Source organism: Sparus aurata, chromosome 19 (assembly GCF_900880675.1).
Source record: "Sparus aurata chromosome 19, fSpaAur1.1, whole genome shotgun sequence".
Classification (NCBI taxonomy): domain Eukaryota; kingdom Metazoa; phylum Chordata; class Actinopteri; order Spariformes; family Sparidae; genus Sparus; species Sparus aurata.
This window is the reverse complement of record NC_044205.1, coordinates 27,386,367-27,407,821: the sequence shown is the minus strand read 5'-3', so window position 1 is coordinate 27,407,821 and position 21,455 is coordinate 27,386,367. Positions and strand designations below refer to the sequence as shown.

At 40.5% G+C, this 21,455-nt stretch overlaps 2 protein-coding genes and 1 long non-coding RNA gene across 4 annotated transcripts in view; 1 reads left to right on the top strand and 2 right to left on the bottom strand.

Annotated features, from left to right (window-relative positions):
• Window positions 1–1,567: 1,567 nt before the first annotated feature.
• LOC115569951 (band 7 protein AGAP004871-like) lies at window positions 1,568–5,783 on the bottom strand. Of its 2 annotated transcripts, XM_030398201.1 has the most exons (7): window positions 5,568–5,783; window positions 5,315–5,427; window positions 4,954–5,026; window positions 4,105–4,187; window positions 3,777–3,980; window positions 2,767–2,901; window positions 1,568–1,968 (listed from the first exon to the last, which is right to left on the bottom strand). In XM_030398201.1, exons 1-7 carry the CDS (start codon window positions 5,641–5,643, stop codon window positions 1,783–1,785), a joined length of 870 nt encoding a protein of 289 aa, XP_030254061.1. In that variant the 5' UTR covers window positions 5,644–5,783; the 3' UTR covers window positions 1,568–1,782. The 2 variants fall into 2 exon arrangements, with proteins under 2 accessions (XP_030254061.1, XP_030254062.1); XM_030398202.1 differs by lacking the exon at window positions 5,568–5,783 and having other exon boundaries at window positions 5,228–5,425.
• Window positions 5,784–10,635: 4,852 nt separating this feature from the next.
• LOC115569992 (uncharacterized) lies at window positions 10,636–13,004 on the top strand. The gene is made up of 3 exons (XR_003981652.1): window positions 10,636–11,048; window positions 11,703–11,838; window positions 12,534–13,004. It is a non-coding gene; the product is annotated as an uncharacterized LOC115569992 (long non-coding RNA).
• Window positions 13,005–14,596: 1,592 nt separating this feature from the next.
• Window positions 14,597–21,455, bottom strand: part of LOC115569873 (NACHT, LRR and PYD domains-containing protein 14-like) — a 55,170-nt gene continuing 48,311 nt past the window's right edge. The window contains exons 27-29 of the mRNA XM_030398071.1: window positions 19,696–19,872; window positions 16,008–16,181; window positions 14,597–15,030 (exon numbers count right to left, since the gene is read on the bottom strand). Of these exons, the coding sequence (XP_030253931.1) occupies window positions 15,021–15,030; window positions 16,008–16,181; window positions 19,696–19,872 (361 nt within the window). The 3' untranslated portion in view covers window positions 14,597–15,020. The remainder of the gene's footprint in view (window positions 15,031–16,007; window positions 16,182–19,695; window positions 19,873–21,455) is intronic.

The following is a 21,455-nucleotide window of genomic DNA, read 5'->3' as shown; positions in this document are numbered from 1 at the left end:
ACAAAATTAAAATCTCAAATAAAGATGAATCCCCTTGTTCACGAGACAATCAGAAGCTCCTGCAGCTGCTGTGAAAAGGTCAGGAGGGTCTGGATGTTCTATTATAAGAGTCTTCAGCTAAAGCTGCAGAGATAATCGCAGCTAAACCGTTGAACCTGAACATATTCATGTCTCTGTTAAACTGCCGTATTAGATAATGATAATCGGATAATCCAACATTGATCCGTTCTCTGACACCATGAGCTGCATTATCAGTTATAGCCTCCTGCAGTGTAAGTTCTCCGCGGCGATCTCTGAGCAGGAGGGTTCGTGTATCTGTCAGGAAGTGTCCTAACATCTGACCCCTCGGAACTGGAACAGCCAGTAAGTCAAGAAAGTGTCAAACAAGTCGGCATGACATGAAAGATATGTTTGAGTTCATTCAGAGGCTGTTCAGACCTAATAATACCACCTCCATCCTGATGAGACCTCAGTTCACCGCTCTATATGCAAAATAAACACATCACTGAGACAAACAGATCGGACATTTTAACACAAAGAAATATGGAACTTAATGCAGAAAATTTGCCGAATCAACAAGAAGGCTCAAATAATTAGGAATTTGTCAGAGACAGTGTTTCACAAAGTTTATAAAGTGTCTACAAACTCAACAACTCACAAAATTGATAGATTTTTAAAGGGAGTCTGGGAACTTTCTTCACGGGGACAAAGAACTACTTAGGTAGTACGATGTACGATTTGACATTTACTGTCAATAAAATGTTGTCTTCTTTCATAAATTTAGTCTACATGGTTAAATCAGTTAAAGCAGCTGTTGGTACAGACATGCTGCCACAAACTGGCACTTTTTACAAGGAAACAACTTCATGTTTTGAATTTAAAGCCGAATTTACAAGAAGGCACTAATGATTTAGAATTTTCTTTGGCAAAAGTTTCACGCAGTTCCTTAAGTATCTCCTCACTCAACAACACACTCAACCAGACGATTTGTGAAGGGAGTCTGGTGATATGTGTTCACAAATATCACAAACAAGTTATTTACGCACTCTGACCCACACAGAAATGAGAGAGTGTGATCCATTCTGTCTGTGGTTGTGGTTTCTGCTTCTTCCCCTGTCACAGCGGAGACAGTTGAGTCCTTCAATGAGTCCATTACACAGTTTGTCCACCAGAGAGTGCTGACAAGTTCATCTTAGCCATGCTGACAGTCCACCACTTTGGTCCAAACTGAAACATCTCAACAATGATTTGATGCGTTGGTGTTAACTTGGTAGATTCATGTTATTTTCAGTTCACATTTGTTGTTTGAAGAGAACTGTCTCAATAATTACCGGATGGATTGACATGAAAACTGACTCCGATGAATCAGACATTCACGGTCCCCAGAGGATGATTTGTAATCACTTTGAGGATCGCCTAACTTTTCACAAAGTCCCATTATCAGGTCTAATTTTACTTCTACCCTCTGTTTTGTGACAACATGCCTGCATCAACAAAATCAGCTGTGATTACTGTTTGACAGGGAAGTACAGTAACAAGCACTGAGTCAAAAAACAGAAACCTGGAATGTAAATATAGAAATCAATTTTATTAAAAGAATAACTGATGTACAATTACAATCACATATTAACAATCTGTTTAACAGCAGCAGACAATTGAAACATGACAAACATCTGGTTGAAGACACGTTTGACAAGCTAGTTTACTGTTGTTCTCATCGGCTTGATATCCTGCTGCGAGATCTCCCTGCAGAGACATTCTTGTCCTGTATCTTGTGGCCAGTTAAGGCTGATGGGAGAGGAACATGTCGAGGAGCTCTGTCGGGAGGGAGACGACCACGATGGACGCAGTGCTCTGGACGGAGGACAGCGACTGCAGGTATCTGAGGTGAAAAGCCACGGGGGAAAGTCCTGACGCTGCCTCCTGTAGAGCACGAGACGCCTTCACCTCTCCTGCAGCCACGATCATCTGACAAACACACAGACAGAAACAAGGTGAGGCAGAAATTCCTCAAGATGCTCCTTGTTTGTACACCTATTTTCCTCACTAAACAGAAAAAAAACTGAACCAAGAGGGGCTTTATCGCCTCATTAAATCATCTGAAAACACACTTCAATCAAACTGGACTGAAACTAAATAAATCTCACCAAAACAATCTTGGTCTAACTTTCCACAATCACCTCCGCCGTGTCTTCTCGTCCCTGGAGTCGTAGTCCTGGTCAGAGCTGTTGTAAATCGCCTCCATACTCTGTCCCCTGTCTTCAAACTGACCGCTGTCACGATCCAGGCTTCTGTCAGCTAACAAGGCCATGTAGCTCCGAGGCTAACTTAGCTACTTGCTAACAACAGCTCCACACTACAACTAAAGATAGCTACTGCAGAGAGTATAGCGAGCAGCAGTTAGCAGATCTGCTGCCCTGTGGTGTTTTGGAGCTACCTTTGACTTCTGGCCATTTCTTACAAATCACACCTTTCACTGACTGTTTCTTTCAGCTACTTTGTGTTAAAGCCTGCTGTATATCACACAACCTGAATGACTGAACAACCTACAGTTTGTTTAATGTGTGCAGGGTCAGTGGGATTAAATGAAACAGATGGCAGCAGCTAAGACGCACCTGTGTGTTTGTACCTGTCCTCATCGAGACAACACACAACACAGACGAAGTGAAGCTGACAGGGAACATCTGACAGACAGACTGTGTGTTTGTGTGTGTGTGTGTGTGTGTGTGTGTGTGTGTGTGTGTGTGTGTGAGTGTGTGTAGATACTTTAGCTCTGGCCCTCCTGGCAGCCTCGGCCTCTGACGCCATGCAGCGCTGCAGACTGACGGGGAGCGTCAGGTCTTTTAACTCCACCCGCTCCACCAGAACACCCCACAGTCTGGATGCAGTGTACAGCGCCTCCTGCAGGACGAAACAGGTAAAACTAATTTCACCATGTGATTATACTACTGAGGGGCAAAGTGAAGCATCCAAACATGAATATGCAATTTGGACATTTATTTAATCCTTTAATGAAACATGTAGTCTTATTTAATCAGAGCATAATGGTGAGTACACATTAAGAAATTGTTTATAAAATCCATTTTAAATCCTCTCCTGTCCATCTGAATGCAAAAAAAAATGTTTTACACCCTTTTAAGAGCCAAAATCTTCACTGGAGCTGCTAAGCTAAAAGTGTTAGTGCACACCCCGTCTAACATGTGTGATTGAGCTCGACAGCATGTCTAATTTGTAAATAACGTCTTTTTAAATCAGTTTGGAATCTCAGGGCTTCTTGAGACTTGGATTACAGCAGACAACCTTTATGGAGCTATTTGATGTTTTTTTGGTTGTTTTTTTCAGTTTTAAATCAAGTCTCCATCTACTTCAGCTGCAACGCTGTTTTGCTGTGAAACTCTTGTTTTGTGGACTACGAAACTTCACCTGACTTTATATCAGCATGGAGGGAGAAGAGGATGACTGAATTCTCACTGTTCCTTTAATATATTACGCTCTTGACCTGTGTTGGATTTTGTTTGCATACATCATGAACTTCAACCTGTCATATTTGTTTCAAAAAATCTCACTGGATTCTTGTTTGCTCTTTGAACGACTTAATAAAATGTTAAAACAAAAAATAAAAAAATAGAGTTACAAGTTTGAAAACCAACAAAAAAGAATAATAATAATAAATGTTAATAAGAAAATAAAGAGGCACAGACTGGGCTGGCCGCAGTAAAACGTTGAGCTCTTTGATCAGAACACAGATGTAGCGTTAGAGGCAGCGTTTCACTCACCTCCATTCTCTTGGCGATGCCCGTCCTCTGTGTCAGTATGTCCGTCAGAGTGTGTGCGCCCAGTGTGGCTCTCAGGGTCGTCTGGGCAAGCGTGTGTGTGGCCTGGTAGCCATTTTTAACACGGGTCACCCAGACGGAGGGGTCCACCACCCGGTAAAACACAACAGCATCCACCTTTAATGGCACCCAGTCGGCAGTCAGAACCTAAACAGATGACCTCATCAGTAACTGCAGATTACTGCAGTCATCTCACAACCTGGCAAATCATAAGAACTACTGCTGTGTGAACATGCAGAGCTGACTGACTCATGACAGAGCTGCTGCTGACCTCTTGTGGCCGGATGTTAAAGCAAACAGTCCGCAGGTCCACAGTCTGGATGACGTCCAGCCAGGGGATGAACCAGAACAGACCTGCAGAGACGGAGGATCACAGCTGGAACACTTTATTTGAAACATTTTGAAGCAAAACCTTGGAATTATTATCTATAACATGTTCAGTCAGTTCAGCTTTAGACTAATTGTTATGATTTTAGCTGGAGTTCCCAATGGCCGACATGTTTTATTTCCGTTTCTTTGATCATAGTCTGTTAAAGGTCTTTATAGAGGCGAGCTGTTTGAATTCAAACTATGTGTGTATTATGTGAGCTAAGTTCAAAGGAATTATTATAACAAACTGTACTGCTGGAGACAGACAACATCGTCACCAACAGAAGTTGATAATCTGACAGCTTGTCTGTACATTTTTGCATTCTGTCACAGCGTTACGACTGTTTTGGAATCAGGGTTGTAATATTATAGTTGTTCCTTCTGGCAGGAGGCTCGTGACATTTTATTATAATAACATTTAGAAGCACTGCGGTTGGACATCATCAACAATTTGTCATTATTATGTTTTGGGATTCCATTTCACAGGACAAGCTGTTAAAAAATACGGGAACATGGATCTTTAATATCATACCTGTACGTCATTATTGTTCAGTGTTAATTTCTTTCCTTCCTTTGTTTCTTGTTTTCTAAATGAATCTGGTATCATGAAGCTTCTGGTTCTGCTTATCAAGTTCTGTTTTTCCACTTTTTGTACATCGCTCTATATATGTGTATCAAAAGTATTTTATTGGTCCTGTTACAACTGTTATATCTAGAAAATAATTGTAGATTGAAATGATTTGTACTGTACCAGGTCCTTTAGCTTGTCCTTTAATGACACGGCCCAGTCTGAATATAACGGCCCTCTCATACTCCTGGATGACCTGCATGAAGGAAACCAGTCAAAAACACTCCATCCTTACATACAGACTATTTGTATTTATTCATTACAGTGTATATGTTGTTGTCAGTTAACTGATTAACTGCTTTTCTTGTTGTTACATAATTAAATAGATTTTAATTTAATTCAACTGTAGGTATCATGACCATATCAGTTTTTATGTTGAAATTCATATCTAACTTACAGAAGCACAATTCACTAGCATCTATGTGTTTTGGTGTGTAGGAGCAGATGCATGTTTGTGTCCTCCCTGTTGTTTACATCAGATCACCTTGGCACACATCCAGCCTGTGAGGGGGAAGGTGAGCAGGATGAAGGCCGCGGACAGCAGGGTCAGCACCGCCCCGAGCACCTCCCACACACCGCCGCCCCTCCTCTCTCCATCTACCGACAACAGAGGCAGCAAGGCGGATAAAACGATAAAACAACGACACTCCGGCTGTGAAGAAGTTACTGAAGCTGCTTCTTAAAATAGCCCAAGAAATGTTAGCTAGCAAAGTCGAACTAAACGACCGTTAGCTTACGTTTACGGTGGAGTTTGACGTTTTCAGCAACAAATTCATCCGCACAGACAGCTCCAACTCTGTTACCGCCAGGCATCACCCCGCAGCACAGCTTAGTGAAGTATTAACTAATTTAATTTGGTGTAGGAGTCATTACCAGGCCGTATTTTACTCTTTTTCAAACCATTCGTAACGACAACTTTCAGCCGTTGGGGTCTGTTGGGGCCGTCCCCTGGATTCCGCGTCACGTTGCCCAGCAACATGGACACGCCCCCGCCCTTTCAGGTTAAAAGAAATTAAACAAAATAAAAGCACAAATATATTATATATATCTTAAAAAGCATTTCCCTTCTTCATGTTTTACACCTAGTTTATTTAGTGAGTCGAGTTACTCAAGTACTGTATTTATATTTTATCTAAATGATGCCATTTTATAGTTTTACCTAATGTGGCAATCCTGAAATTTCTGGAAGCGCAGTTGCAGGTGTATTTTTGCGGGCCAATTACGTCACAATGCTGTGTTCAGGCTGTCCCAATTCGACAGTGTTGTGCATGAACTCGTTCATATTTTGGGTGAACGTGAACTGAACGTACTGTATTCTGCCTGATTAACATTATTGTGAACGTGTTCATTCTGGCATTTATGAACGGTGCGTTCTCACAGTTTAACTTCGTTCAAACAGTGCCAGATTTCCATCGAGCCTTCCAGGCGAAAACCAGCTAAAACACACCGTGAACAGGCCTGAATATGTAGCGGAAAAACACCCAGTCTGGCTGTTGTGTATAAAAAGGATGCTGGACGAGAGGTTGGTTCAACTCGCTTTACTTTCGATCAAAACAAAACTTGACTATTTCAGACAGAAACAGCTGCATACCAAACATGCAGTGAGGCATTACCAAATCGAACACAGATAAATTCGTCCTGAACGGACATAACACTGGCAACACCCGTAACACCTCCACAGAGTCGCAACGTTGCACAGTGTTGGGAAAGTTCACTTTCTACATGAACTAGTTCAAAGTTCAAAATTCAAAATTCTGAACTAAGTTCACAGTTCCAAAATGAACTAGTTTATAGTTATTTTTTTCCTAATATGTTGATGCGAGCTATTATTGTTGTAAATTATTGCCACAGCCCATATAGAACCACAGAACCACATTATTCTATCAGTTTTAACACTGAAACTGCAGCTCTCCGAAAATATTCTGCAAAACCAGGTTGTCCAGCTGCAGCTGGGAGATGAAGAAAACGGAGCCGCTACTGTACATCGTTAATGTGATTTGGGTGGTAGAGGATCTGTTTTGGCTCGCCGTTGCCGTGTCTTTTGATTTTTTATTCACTACCAGCAGAAGTAACAGACAAAGATTTCACAGAATGGGACAAATTAATTTCAAGATATATTTGGCGGGGGACAAGACCTTGAATAAGATATAAAACTCTTCAACTGCCTAGAGATAAAGGGGCACTAGCCCTACCATGTCTTAAGAGCTACTATCAGACTGCACAGTTAAAAACTTTGTGGAATTTATGCAATCCGGCCTACAGTGCAAGATGGAAGGACATTGAATGTCTCACATCAAACGCACATGTTCCAATACAAGCAATATTAAACGATAAAATATTGAGGGAACATCTTCAAGAGGAGTTAAATCCTTGGCTGGGGTTATCCTTAAATATATGGTTTGAGATTATTTCAAAGAACAATCTGATTGTGCAGAGCAAAGTACTGCGATGGATCGCACATGATTCAGACTTCACACCAAACACGATAGATAGTAGATTCAGTAGATGGGAAGTGGGACCAAAAATATTTTGGGAGCTTTTTAAAAAAAAGGCCATCAAAAGCTTTCAGGATCTAAAAAATCAGTATGGATTAAACAATCAAGATTTATACAGATATTCACAGATGCGGCATTATATGGAGCAAAATATAAAAAAAGTTTAATTTGGATGAGCTTGAGTCTGGAATTATTAAATTATTCAGCTGGACAGCTGAATGATTCAGACCAGGGCAAGAAATTAATCACAAAATTATATAAAGAAATCGAAAGATTAAAGGGCAATAATACAACATATATAAAAGAAAAGTGGAGAAAAGAGGCAGGGAGGATGTTACCAGAGGAGGAATGGGTGATAGTAAATGAAGGACAGTGGAAAACAACATGCTTCCTCTCATGGAGAGAATATAGCTGGAAGAACATTGTGAAGTACTTTATTACACCAGCACAACAAAAATCTCGAGATACACGATGTTGGAGACTTTGTGGGGAGAATAAAGCCATTTTTCATATCTTTTGGGGATGTCCCTGTATTCTACCTTATTGGCAGGAGTTACAGTATGGAAACAATTCTGAAAGTGCAAATTCCACTTACATTTGAAGTATTATTGTTGGGAAAAGAGAACCGGGAGATTACAAGGTCAGGAGAAAAATACATATTTCGAATAATGCTGGTGGCAGCTAAAAAAGCCATCACCAGAAAATGACTTTCTCAACTAGACTAAAAACAGAGACTTTTAAAAATTACTGGGAAAACTGAGTTAATTTTGTGTCTCCACTGAGAGCAGACTTTGTGCAGTAAGGACACTGTGTATGGTAGATTACTGGTCCCCTTGGTTCAGACTACAAACTTGTTAATTGTTCATATGTTTATTATGTTTACCCTCCAACAGGAGAAAAGGGACATGGTAAGAGAGGTGTGAAAATGAGGACAGGAGTGAAAAAGAGATTTTTTTTTCTTCACATTCACTCTACTGTAACTTTCTTTGAGAATGTACGTCTATCTATGTCTCTGCTCCCTGGTGGAGAAGTACAGGAATGTTTTATATGTAAAATGTTGAATTTTGATATGTGGGATCAATAAAAAAAACGTTAATTAAAAAAAAGAAAAGGAAAATGAGTTAATTAGTCTTACTGTGTGTCTGAGGGTCCATTACTGAAGAATAAAGGTTCATCTTTGGACCGGTCACTCCTCATAGACAGACAGCTGGATACTGGAGACTCTGCTCTCTGTCTGTAGAACTGAACTCTGCAACAACATGTTTATATTAATATCACATGAATCCTTGATCAATTATCTGATGACAGCCAACTTGGGTGCCAACAAGACAAAATGTTATCAGTAGGGCAGTCAAACGATTCATTTTTTAAATTGTGATTAATATATTTTTTTTTGGCACATTTCTTTCTGTTCTAAATGTACCTTCATGTATTTTGTTCATGTTCTTAATACTTTTAACAACATAAGAAAGAGCAAATATGCTTGCTTTATGAAAATGTTTATTCAACACTTAAAATCATGCACTTCAAATAAAAGGCTCAAAAATTACAAATCCCCTCACCCTAAATGGGATCAAAACATGGTGATGTCTGCTTTTGGCGGTGGGCTCTCTGCGTCTGCTGTGTGTTTGGCTTGTAAATGATATCTGAGACTCAACGTACTTCAATGGTAACTCATTTCATGTCGACAGTACGTGCAGATAACTTTTGTCCTATGAATTCACAATAATTGTGTGACATCTCGTCCTGTGTTTGTGTGATTCTACGGTGCAGCAGATTAGACTACGATGGGCTGCCAGAGTCTCGTTAATCGATGGGAAACACTGTATATTTAGGGAAACAGCTCATGATTGTCCCAGGAAGGGTGGACTGGACTCCCCTGTCCCCCCTTAACATCCACTGATGGTGGTCGTTGTTGCAGTAGTAATAGTAGTCGTGCTATTTATAGTAGTAACACAAGTTATTGCTACAAGGAGCAAGTAGCAGAAGTAGTCAGGAGTGGAAAGTAACTGAAACTCAAGGACTGTACTTAACTGCAGTTTTGAGGCACTTGTACTTCTTCTGAATATTTAAATGTCACTCTGCCGTATACATTTGGACCGAACCATCTGGCAGTGTTTAGAAAGTAAATTTGCCGTTCATAAGTTCTTTCTCCATTTACTTTCACTTTCGCTTTTCAGTCCACCGTGTTTTTCCCGAACGCCAACCCTGCTTCTTCTTCTTCTGATTCCCTTTCTTATTCTTCTGCCACCCTCTGGATAAAGACTACAGGTGCCACTGACGGCCGTAAATCAAACAATGCGCGTTCCTTTACTTTTTTAATACAGAGTGTTAATCGAGATTAACGCGTTAACTTTGACAGCCCTGGTTAGCAGTTAACATTTCTGCAAACTACAAATACGTCCAGATTTGTACATGTAATAGGCTACACACCATATTGGACGCCCACATGTGACTCTTCATGTCAGGTGTGATGTCACTGGGAATGGAGATGTGGACAATGTGTTGTTTTTTTTATGTAAATCTTTATTTAGTTTTTCAATCAACATGAACATTAACACAAATATGGAGAAATAAAAAAAACCCTCAAACTGTTTTCTAGTAAACACATTTTATGAAGGTGGACAGCTGTAAAGTAATAATGATGAAGTATCTTATAGTGTATAAATCTGCCTCTGGCTTCTCTTCTGAACCAACGGTGAGTTAAATTAAATTTCTTGGGGTGATAATAGATTAAAAAATTAGTGGCATTGCAAAAATAAGTCAGCAGGCGTAACGTTACATTCAAAGTTATATTAGGTGGCGACTATTTTCACTACCATGGCATGTCCTGTTGATAATGATCCCGTGGATGAAGGTGCAGCATTACTGCGCAGAGAATTAAATATTCGTCAGGAGATGATTATCAGACTGCGCATAGATGTTCTTGCATTTCCAGACAATTATCTTTTTGAGCGGTACCGTTTCACGTCACAGTCCATCATTTACATACACAACTTGATCCGTCCTCACATTTCCAACATTACCAACCGAAGTCATGCTCTCACATCCCAGCAGATATTGTGTGCTGCGCTGCGTTTTTTTGCAAATGGGAGTTTTTTTTATACAACGTCGGAGATGCAGAGCACTTGAGCAAGGCAACTGTATGCAGAGCGGTCAGAAAAGTGTGTCTCGCCCTGAAACAGCTACTACCATCTTTATCATTTTCAGCTCCTCTGCCTCCGTTAGAGGTGGCGGTGCTTGGCCACCACCCGTTGTACGGGCATCTGCTTTCTTTCTGTTGGCTGAGTAGAAGTCTGTGTTAGTTTAAAGGAGTCATATTATACCCTATTTCTACAAGTTAATCTAGTTCCCTGGTGTCCTAATGAAATGTCTGTGACATGCTTTGGTCAAAATACCATAAGGATGAAGCACAATAGCAGTTCATAACTGTTCAATAACCCTGCCAAAACAGCCCTGTTCAGAACAGTCGGTTTTGAGTGCCTGTCTCTTTAAATGCAAATAAGACACAGGTAATCCACCCACTTCTTCCGGGAGGTGTGACGACGCCGGCACGCTCATGCTACCATGACAACAACTGAGCGTGAACCCTGGGAGAAACATGGCTGCAGGAGGAAACTTTGCTGTCCAACCTTAAATGTTTGAACCAGAGTCAGACCCTGAACAAGAAGGAGCTAGCTAATAAGTTGCTCAATGTAGACTGCAACAAGACGTTTCTGAATGGTGAGTTATGATCTTTATTTTACTTTTTTCTTAAAAATGTGTATGTTTGTACGTCGGTAAATACGGTCGCTGACTAAATACGGTCGACCGCTGACCGCTCTATGTGTAACTCACTGCTTATAAAAATCTAGATGTGTTGAGTAAACATAAGTAGCATGCTATTCCCGTTACACGAGTAAATTTCACAAGTCCGCAATGTTTTTTCGGCAGCTACGAGTGGGAATGTAGCACTTTTATTCTCAGCTACGCCATAATAATGTTAACTGTTACGTCATTATTTTGTCCGACATCTAACTCACAGCCATACACTTTTCACGTGTGTGCGGGCTGGGGCGACTGTCTGCCAGCTCCGTATCCCCCATAGTAATGTCTGTTTATCCGTTTGTACTGCGTTTCAACATAATGCACTAATTCCAATTAATAACGTTACATCGTTGCACATGCTGACCAGTCGTTATTGCTAACAACATATTCAAATAAAAAAAACCGTTAAACTGATATGTTCCCTTTTTCCCCTCTGGTTTAGGTGTGTACTTATGTTTAGATGCATAACAATGCATACAGCACCTGAGAATGTCTGCTTGTTGAATGAAAATGTAACTATTCAGTCATATTATCAGTCATCAAACGTCACTTAACCTTTCACATTTACAGGTTATAAGAAGACTAAATCAGCTTCAAAACTCACGTTCCTGCATGGCAGACCACCCTGGCCTCGTACCAGTGTGCATTCTCACTTCAGAATGCACTAAATATCTACAGAGCCTTTACGTCTGAGGGGAATAGAACAGTAAGTGTTTTTTTTTTTTGCATACCGTAAAATATCAAATAATAGCCGGGCGTTTATTTGTTTGTTCCAACCACTTAACAGACCAGGCCTTTGTTTTGGACAGGCGTTTAATTGAGACCCGGCTATTATTTGGTAATATACGGTATAAATTCTGTTACTGTAATAAAAATATGAGTAATGAAATAAATTCAATTTTCCACTTTGTTACATTGCTTATTTTTCTTTTTGAAAGGCAGTTTGACAATTGTTAAAATGTTACATATCAAACACTAGGAAAGATACATTTCTGCAAAAAAATCAATTTGCAAGAACACAGTTTATTAGCAACATCTACACCTAGGTCTATGACAATCTTGCTGCTCATAAATGGTGGAAATACAAATTAGATATTGTGCAGGAATTTATGTTTTGTACTTTTGGATACTCATCCCACTCCTACGAACCTGTCTCTTGATGATCATAATTCTTATGTCTACATGTCAAACACTGAAAGTACAGAAAACAGCTTATATAATTTTATAAATACAAGTACAGCAAACAACACACAACTATTCAAAAAGTTACTGAATGTACAAGTAGTTTTTATTGCCTGTTGTTAAACAGTAGGTAATATAAATATTTACAAAAAAATATAAGGTAAATCAAAAACTATGTCTAAATATAAATGTATAACTAAATATATCCACTCTGTTCAGCCGTTACAGATACTTGGCATATAGGAGCTTTGAGAGCTGGTGTTGGGGCTTTCTGGGCTGAAGAGTTTGTGGCACTGCCCAGCTGTGTGGTGCTGCGTATACGGATGGAGTTCCCCGGCACTCAAGGCATCTACGTGGGGTTCAGACCGGCCCTTGACTGAACCTTGTCACATAGTGGTCCATCACCTTAATTATTTAACAGAACATGATATAGATGAGAAGACATTTATGTGTGTGAAAGCAGCATTATGTTGGGGATAAAACAACTGTACAGTCAAACAGCCACTTAATATTTAGCCTACTTTACAATGTAAAACATGATCAAAATGAGGAACCCCCATGAGATTATGCCGAGGTCTAATGTTTTTATGTGTCATCTTAAACTGCAGCCAAGGGCGCTTCTCCCCCGCGGGATTGCACCTAAATTAAATAAATTAATAGTCTACCACTCAAGTTTCCCCCTGTAATATTATTGTGATTACAAAGGACTACATTTAAACTTACGCGTTGACCCGAGCACCAATGTTCTCTCACGCCGTCTCCCTCTCTTTTGCTGCTGCAGCGGTGTTACACTTCCTTCTAAAAACGTGCGCAAACTCACCGTATGAGCGCATTAATATTTCCAATTCCAGTGGGGTGAAAAACGTAGCCCTCCTCTTCCCCGTTGCCATGGTGACTCGTTGAATCGGGGCTCCATTGATGCTGTCTTTTTATTCTTGTAGTGCACGCGCTTAACTCCAGGTGAAACTACTCCGAGTTGATCAAACTAACTCAAATCAGCTGTTCTGGAACCGAAAACTCAGAGTTTCCTATCTCAGAGTAGATCAACTCAGAGTTTGTTGAACCTGCTTTGTGAAACGGACCCCAGGTTAAGTTCAGAGAGTATGTTATAATCTGAAATGATATTGCTTTGTTGTTGTTGTCGCTATCATCATGGCCGTTACATGTCATCATATGTATCATAACTGCTATAATTAAGTCTACATATTGGGATGATGAATGGGAAAAGAAGAATCATGTTTTTGTTTTGTTTTCTTTCTTTCTTTGTTCTCTCGCTTTCCTCCCACTCCTTCATTTGTCTTTGACTGGTGCATGTCTTTACATTTTGTCTGATAATGGTTTTCTCTTTTTTATTTTCTGTTTACATGTTTGCAATAAACTAACTAAACTAAACCAGCCTGCAGTGGAAATGATCTTTGCCCACGTGTCCTCGTCAATGTTCACATTCAGATCCCTCTGCCACGTCAGACTAAGATTCTCATAGTTACTGTACATAGAATTCACAATTATCATATAAATAGGGACAGTGTGACATCTCGTCCTGTGTTTGTGTGATTCTACGGTGCAGCAGATTAGACTACGATGGGCAACCAGAGTCTCGTTAATCAATGGGAAACACTGTATATTTAGGGAAACAGCTCATGATTGTCCCAGGAAGGGTGGACTGGACTCCCCTGTCCCCCCTTAACATCCACTGATGGTGGTCGTTGTTGCAGTAGTAATAGTAGTCCTGCTATTTATAGTAGTAACACAAGTTATTGCTACAAGGAGCAAGTAGCAGAAGTAGTCAGGGGTGGAAAGTAACTGAGTACTCAAGGACTGTACTTAACTGCAGTTTTGAGGCACTTGTACTTCTCCTGAATATGTAAATGTCACTCTGCCGTATACATTTACTGCACTACGCTGGAAGCATTTGAGGTTTTACTGCAGGACCTTTACCTGACGGCTGTTAGCCTGCAAGTTGTTTTACATGCACAACATGATCTGTGCTGCGATGTTTTTCATCCAGGATTATTGTACTCTTTCCATTTAGCCAACAGCTGGAGTTAGATTTCACACAACAGCTGCCCATCTTATACAAAACGATGGATTGTCATTTCCAACCTCTTTGACTCGTGACTCCGTATGAAGAAGCAGAATCTAGTCGGGGCTCCTTGTCAAACATCAGAGGTCTGTTAGTTGTTAGCAGCCCCCCTCTGAACCTCTGTGATCCATTAAATACCAGAACTGCTGAGCTGTTTCTTAATTGATGACATTGATCAACACAAGTGGAACCATCAAAATATTGTTAAATTATGTTTAATTTTATTGTTTAATGAAATTAACATTTAACTTTACATGTTCATAATAATATACAGAGAGATTCATATGCAATACAAAATATAAACATCCAGAGTAACGAACACAGATCCAGAAATAATCTTGCAGTGATGAATATGATGCTGCAGACTTCTGCATTCTGACATCAACCTCAGAGCTGATCTCAGAGCAGTTGACACTGCAGCACTGACAGTCATCTCCACTTGTTGTGATTGGTCCGTCAGTCACTGCTGGATGAAGCTCTCCTCTCCACTCCACCTCCCAGTAACACGGCCCAGTCAGAGCCTCTCCACCCACCAGCTGATGGTGCTGCTTCAACCTCTCTGGATCATCAGGACACAGCTGATCCTCTCAACACCTCCACCTTTCTCATCACTCTCACAGAGATCACCTCCATCTGATGAGAGAAGCAGAGAGACAGCAGAAGTGATAAATGAGTGTTTCCAGAGACTCCCTCCATCAGCTATCAGTCAGTGATATAAAGACCAGCAGGACTTCAGTCCTGTTCAGACCACAAGTGGAGCGGCTGTGTAGCGTAGCCAGCTTCCTTTCTGCTTCATGTTAACGTGTTGGAGTGAAGCTCACAGACCTGCAGACACTTTGGACATCAAGTCTGTTTACTCTGCAGGTTTCACTGAAGGACACAGTGGAAATAAACTGCTGACAGTCCCTGAACGCATCATTACTGCAGGAACACAGATACTCACAGCTCACTTTAATGATGATTTACTGCTGTTAAAAACCAGAGTCTCACTCACATTTAAAGATTTCAGCTACTTTGGAAACATTACATGACAAATATGTAAATATGGAGTCTGTTATAAAATATTTGGACAAATCAAATGACACGTGGGCAGATATAAATATAACGTTAAAGGTCCTACATTGAACAGTAAAACATCAGCTGTGGTTTCTGGACTTCAGCAGAGGTTCTGGTCTGTATACAGACCACATGGTTACTAAATGATGTAATGATGGTTCTCTGAAATAAGAGCCTTCAGTCAGACTGATCTGAGAGCTGTGACAAAGATGAACTGATGAGTTCTTCAGTGTTGAAATGAGAGAACAAACACTTTGAGATCAGATTTGATGCTCCGACAGTTTGATGAATGAGGACACTGTCTCTATACATCCTGTGATGCTGTCAGCTGTGATCAGCTTTATTTCCTGTAGACATGAACACAACAACAACAGTCGTCTTCACATCAACTCAAACACACCATCACAACAAGCTTCTGGCTCGTCTGATTGGCTGACTGTTCTCCTCTCACAGCTTCACTGAGGAAAGCAGGAAATACTGGATCTTTACTTTGATACTGTGTTTAGTACAATACTGCTGAAACCAGCATGAACTGACTCCAACCCTCTACTCACAGCAGAATCTCCAGTCTGCAGTCTGGACTCTCCTTCAGATCACACAGCAGCTTCACGTCTGAATCCTTCAGGCTGTTCCAGCTCAGGTTCAGCTCTCTCAGATGGGAGGGGTTGGACTTCAGAGCTGAGGCCAGAGAAGCACAGCTGATCTCTGACAAAGTGCAGCTGATCAATCTGAATAAAGAATAAATGATGTAAGTTTAGAAGACAATGTTCCTGCTTGAAATCATTCAGGCAGTAATAATCTGTTCAAAAAGAAAATGAGAAAATGGAAACTCCAAACATCTGAACCCAACAGGACGCAGGTTAAAACCTCTAAAATACAAAAGGTGACAAAGAGCTCTCATTAATATTAATGACAACGTGCTGCTGCTTCAATAAAGACGTCGTGACTTCACCTCTTAAACTCTGCAGCTCCACCAGTGGCTCCATCTATACAAACTCATGTTGTGAAGCCAAACTAATAAAAACTCACTAAAACTGATTTTAGATTCAATTCAAGATCACAAAGTTTCCAAAGATGCAAATATGCATCTATGAATGGATTTGGTGTAGGAAGCAGAATCTCTTCTTGTTGGTTCTCAGACTCTCTTGCACTATTCATCACGTGCACAGCACTGAGTCTGGCTCGCTCACTTTCCTTTACTTTTTACCTGCGTCGCTATAAGACACCTGGTTTGTTACTTTATATTTCTGCACCTCTCTGGCTTGCCTTTGAACTGGACTCCCTCCATAAGCAGCTCTATGTTCACCACCACAGTTACAGCATCTGATTTTTGTGTCTTGGCCACACTTTCCATATTCATGTTCACCTGCACATCTTAGTTTTCCTTCACATTGTCCTGCAGTGTGTCCCATTCTCTGACACTTGAAACATGGTAATGGTGCCGGGATAAACTCTCTCACATCACAGCTCAAATATCCCATTCTTACTTTCTTACACTCACTGTTTTCAAACTGGAGGACGACTGACAGACTGTCTGATTTCAGCCACTTTCTTTGTGTTTGCAGCTTTCACCATCTTTCCCTCTTTTACTTCTTGAGCTATCTCATCCATCAACATTGCCAAAGGAACATCATAAATAACACCTCTAAGCTTTGATCATTTTCCTGGGATGTGAGCACTGATTTTGTCTCCATCTAATGTATCTGCTCTGAGGAACTGATCTCTTTGCATCTGATCTCAAGTATTTAGCAAACGTGATGTTCCACATTTCTTTTTCAGTTGCTTTTGTCAGTTTCAGTGGGTGAAAATGTTCCTCTTCTTTTTTGAACACTATCATTACTTTCCATTCTGTTTGTTCACTCTCCCTCCTCATGTTGTCCTCCTTAGTTTTTTAACCATGTTGCCGCCTCCAAGCCAGAAGCTGCACTACCAGAGCTGTCACTGCTATCTGTCCTCTTTCTACTGACATCCTGCCATGGCATAATATCACTATCTCCATCCGTACTGTCACCATGATGGTTACAGTCACTGTACAGTTCCTGCTAATCCACCAATACTCTGTTCACTTCTCTCTCGCAATCTCGTTCTCCAAACAATTCTCTCTCTCACACCTTCTTACCTCTTTCCATTTCTTCGTCTGTGGTCTCAGCCTTCCTTAGTTTATACTTCCACATATATTTTATGATAAAACTGGTGTGTAAAGTTCTCCAAAATGCTGAAAGAACCGGATCCTTCTGGGAGCTCTCAGATTATGCTACCATCAGTCTCGCCACCATAATAACTGTAAATCTCACATCTAATTTACTTTTTATTTATTTAAAACTTTTTAATGAAAAGTGGCGTCAGAAAATCAAATCATCTTCAGTTTAAACTATTCAGTCAGTATAAGCATCATATAGCTTCATAAATCTATCATTATCATTTATTTAAAAAAAACTTGACATCCAGTGTAGATGTTTGTTGTTATATGAAGGTTTTAAATGTGCAGCTCCACATTAAGATACTCAGGGACTGATTTACTAAAGGTTTGCGTGTGTAAAAACGTGTGCAAACTTGATTGCACGCGCAAACACATGTTAAAGCTGATCTACTAACCGGACGCAAGGAGGATTGCGTCCCTCAAACGGGCAAAATAGCGCACGCAATCCATTTAGCGTGTATGCCTTAATGAATATGTAAATATGGGCGTCGTTGCCTGAACACGCAAAATATTGGGAGGAGTAGATGCAAATAGATTAATTTAGCGCACGCAATGTGATTTACCAAACCTAGAACTAATTGCGTTCGCTGATTTTGCGTCTTTATTTAGCACGTTTGAAAGTCATGTATTAACTGGCACAGCTTTACGCACACATGGCTGCGGTCGTTGTAGCAAGGAGGAGGCATAGGCACAACGAACGAACTATCTCTAACAAACAAAACAAACAATAACAGCCACCAAAAAATGACGACCCAGCCTAAATTTAAACAAAATGAATATTGAAATTGCCATTATCTATTTTCTTTCCGTTTTCGCAGGCTACCCTCCCTCTCCCGGCTGCTCAGATGAAACACCACTGATGCTTAATGACCTCCCAACTGCCTGTACGCCCCCCTCGATCCCTTTTGCCAGGGCATTGATGGCCATCGTCAGCCCAGATACAGCACTGACTAGCTGCCTGTGTGCGTAACGATGGCACGAGTGACCCGCCTGAGCGCGCGCGTCACAGAGGCCACAGCTCTCACCTCCTGTGCCATGGAATGTAACCCGTCTTCAAGTGCCACAGACTGTTTCATTATAGGGAAAAACATCTTGTGATACTGGAAAATGAAACGCACACACTTCTGCGTCACTGTTGGAAAATAAAATCCTCTGATAAATGCAGAAGCAAAAATACTTTTGTAGCCTAAATGATGAAATTACGCGTTTTCAGTGCACATTCAACTAAACGTTAACACAGGAAGCACATTCTTTTTCTTATTTTTTCTTTTTTTTTTTTGGCACATATCTGAATAAATTAAATGTATCCAATAAAAGAAATGCGTGTTTGTGCTATTATGGGCATACCTTGCTCTGAAGTTTCTGGCTCAAGGGTGTCAAATCCTTCAATTCCCCAAATCTGTTCATCGGAGAAAGTCAGCAGTACCTGCTGCTCAACTGAAGACAGGGGATGTCCTCTGTCGGTCCACCACCTGCTTCATTTGCCGAGGTTTTATTATAAGCCATTTTTTCTTTTGCTCTTCTTCTTACATCTTGCCATCCCCTCTTAATTTCATCGGCCGTTCTTCTTGTTTTGCTGACAGCATTAACAGTGTCACAGATATCCTCCCATATTTCCTCCCGTTTCTCCTGGATAAATTAATGTTTCTTTGTTGTAACTCGTGAATATGTATCCTCCACTAACACCTCCAATTCAATAGCATCAAATTCATCTTTCGTTTGCGCCCACTCTCTCCCACGCTCTCCATGGTGAAAACTAGTAACACACGCAAAAACCTCATTTAAATAGGACGGTTTCCAACACGTTTGCTCCTGTTATTCATTGCGCGAGCAATCATAGTTGACCACCCACAACACGCAAACCAACAGCGCGTGCAATCTTTTAGCGCACGCAAGCAATTTAGCGCCCCTTATCTGGGATCTTAGTAAATCAGGCCCTCAGTGAGGATCAGTATAATATCAGCCTGATGTCTGCAGTTTAGTGTCACCACAACTTTCACATCATCTTAATCTGAGCACAGAAGTAAAACATGTTGTCTGACCTCAGAGTCTCCAGTCTGCAGTCTGGACTCTGCAGAAAATCACTCAGATGATTCACTCCTGAATCCTTCAGGTTGTAGTTCTGACTCAGGTTCAGCTGTCTCAGATGGGAGGGGTTGGACTTCAGAGCTGAGGCCAGAGAAGCACAGCTGATCTCTGACAAACTGCAGCTCCTCAATCTGAATAAAGAATAAATGATGTAAGTTTAGAAGACAATGTTCCTGCTTGAAATCATTCAGTCATTAATAATCTGTTGAAAAAGAAAATGAGAAAATGGAAACTCCAAACATCTGAACCCAACAGGACGCAGGTTAAAACCTCTAAAATACAAAAGGTGACAAAGAGCTCTCATTAATATTAATGACAACGTGCTGCTGCTTCAATAAAGACGTCGTGACTTCACCTCTTAAACTCTGCAGCTCCACCAGTGGCTCCATCTATACAAACTCATGTTGTGAAGCCAAACTAATAAAAACTCACTAAAAACTGATTTTAGATTGAATTCAAGATCACAAAGTTTCCAAAGCTGTAAATATGTCAGGATGAATTCTGGGGAAATGTGATTAAAAGTTATTTGTATTCTGGCTGTAGTGATATAAGATCTTTAAAATAGAATTACTGAGCTGTTAAAGACAAATCTTTGCAGTGATAAATATAAATATTCCAGCCAACAGAATCAAATACCTTTTCGGTGTCGAGGTTGAGAACAACAGATTTATCTTTAGTTTTGCTCAGATGTTCCATTAAGTGTAAAACCCGTCTTACATCATCTTGTGTCTGTCTGTTCTTGATGAATCCTGTTTGGTCGTCATCTATTATGTCAGGAAGTAAGTTCTCAAGTCTTGTTGTAATTATTGAGGTGTACAGTCTGCAGTCTGAACTTTGTATTGATATGGGTCTGTATGAACTACACTCAGATTTATCTTCATCTTTGGGATTATGGAAATTATTTCTTGTCTCCAGGATTTTGGTGTTTCTCCACCTTTAAGTGTAAAACTGAAGCATTTCAATAATACTGCTGTTAGTATCTCTCTGAATGTGTTGCACCATTCAGCTGGGTATCCATCCACACCTGGTATCTTAACTGTAGTCTTGATATGACATTATCTAATTCTTGTTTCATTATCTTACCTGTCATTACTTTATCATGTTCTGTTCCAATGGATGGCAGGTCCAGTGAGTTCACAAAATGTGTGATGCTTGTCAGCCTCCAAGCCAGAAGCTGCACTACCAGAGCTGTCACTCCTATCTGTCCTCTTTCTACTGACATCCTGCCATGGCATAATATCACTATCTCCATCCGTACTGTCACCCATGATGGTTACAGTCACTGTACAGTTCCTGCTAATCCACCAATACTCTGTTCACTTCTCTCTCGCAATCTCGTTCTCCAAACAATTCTCTCTCTCACACCTTCTTACCTCTTTCCATTTCTTCTTCTGTGGTTTTAGCCCGTGGAAGTAGAATCATGTCATTAATCAAGAGCATAGATTTTCAGTTTGAGAACATGATTTCATTCCTTTTCAGTGACACAGCTCCTTCGCGTGCTCAGATTTTTTCTCCTCATGCTCACATTTTGTGCTTGCATTGAAATGTCTTCTGCTTTCTTTCAAAATGTCTGCTTATGTTGTTTTGGAAAGATTCTCCATCTGGTGACACCACCCCTGAGTGGTTACGAATGGAAAACTCCTCTTGTCTTCATACTTCTTTACACTCACTTCTATGCTCAAAACTTCCTCTTTTGGATTCCATATCTAAATTC

What these genes read in the sequence shown, in the direction of transcription:
- LOC115569951 (XM_030398201.1), bottom strand. Translation starts at nt 5,643, where the DNA reads ATGCCTGGCGGTAACAGAGTTGGAGCTGTCTGTGCGGATGAATTTGTT. An exon ending in CGTCAAACTCCACCGTAAAC is followed by an intron (nt 5,428 to 5,567) that starts GTAAGCTAACGG and finishes TGTTGTCGGTAG; the next exon opens with ATGGAGAGAGGAGGGGCGGC. An exon ending in AGGACAAGCTAAAGGACCTG is followed by an intron (nt 4,188 to 4,953) that starts GTACAGTACAAA and finishes CCGTCTCTGCAG; the next exon opens with GTCTGTTCTGGTTCATCCCC.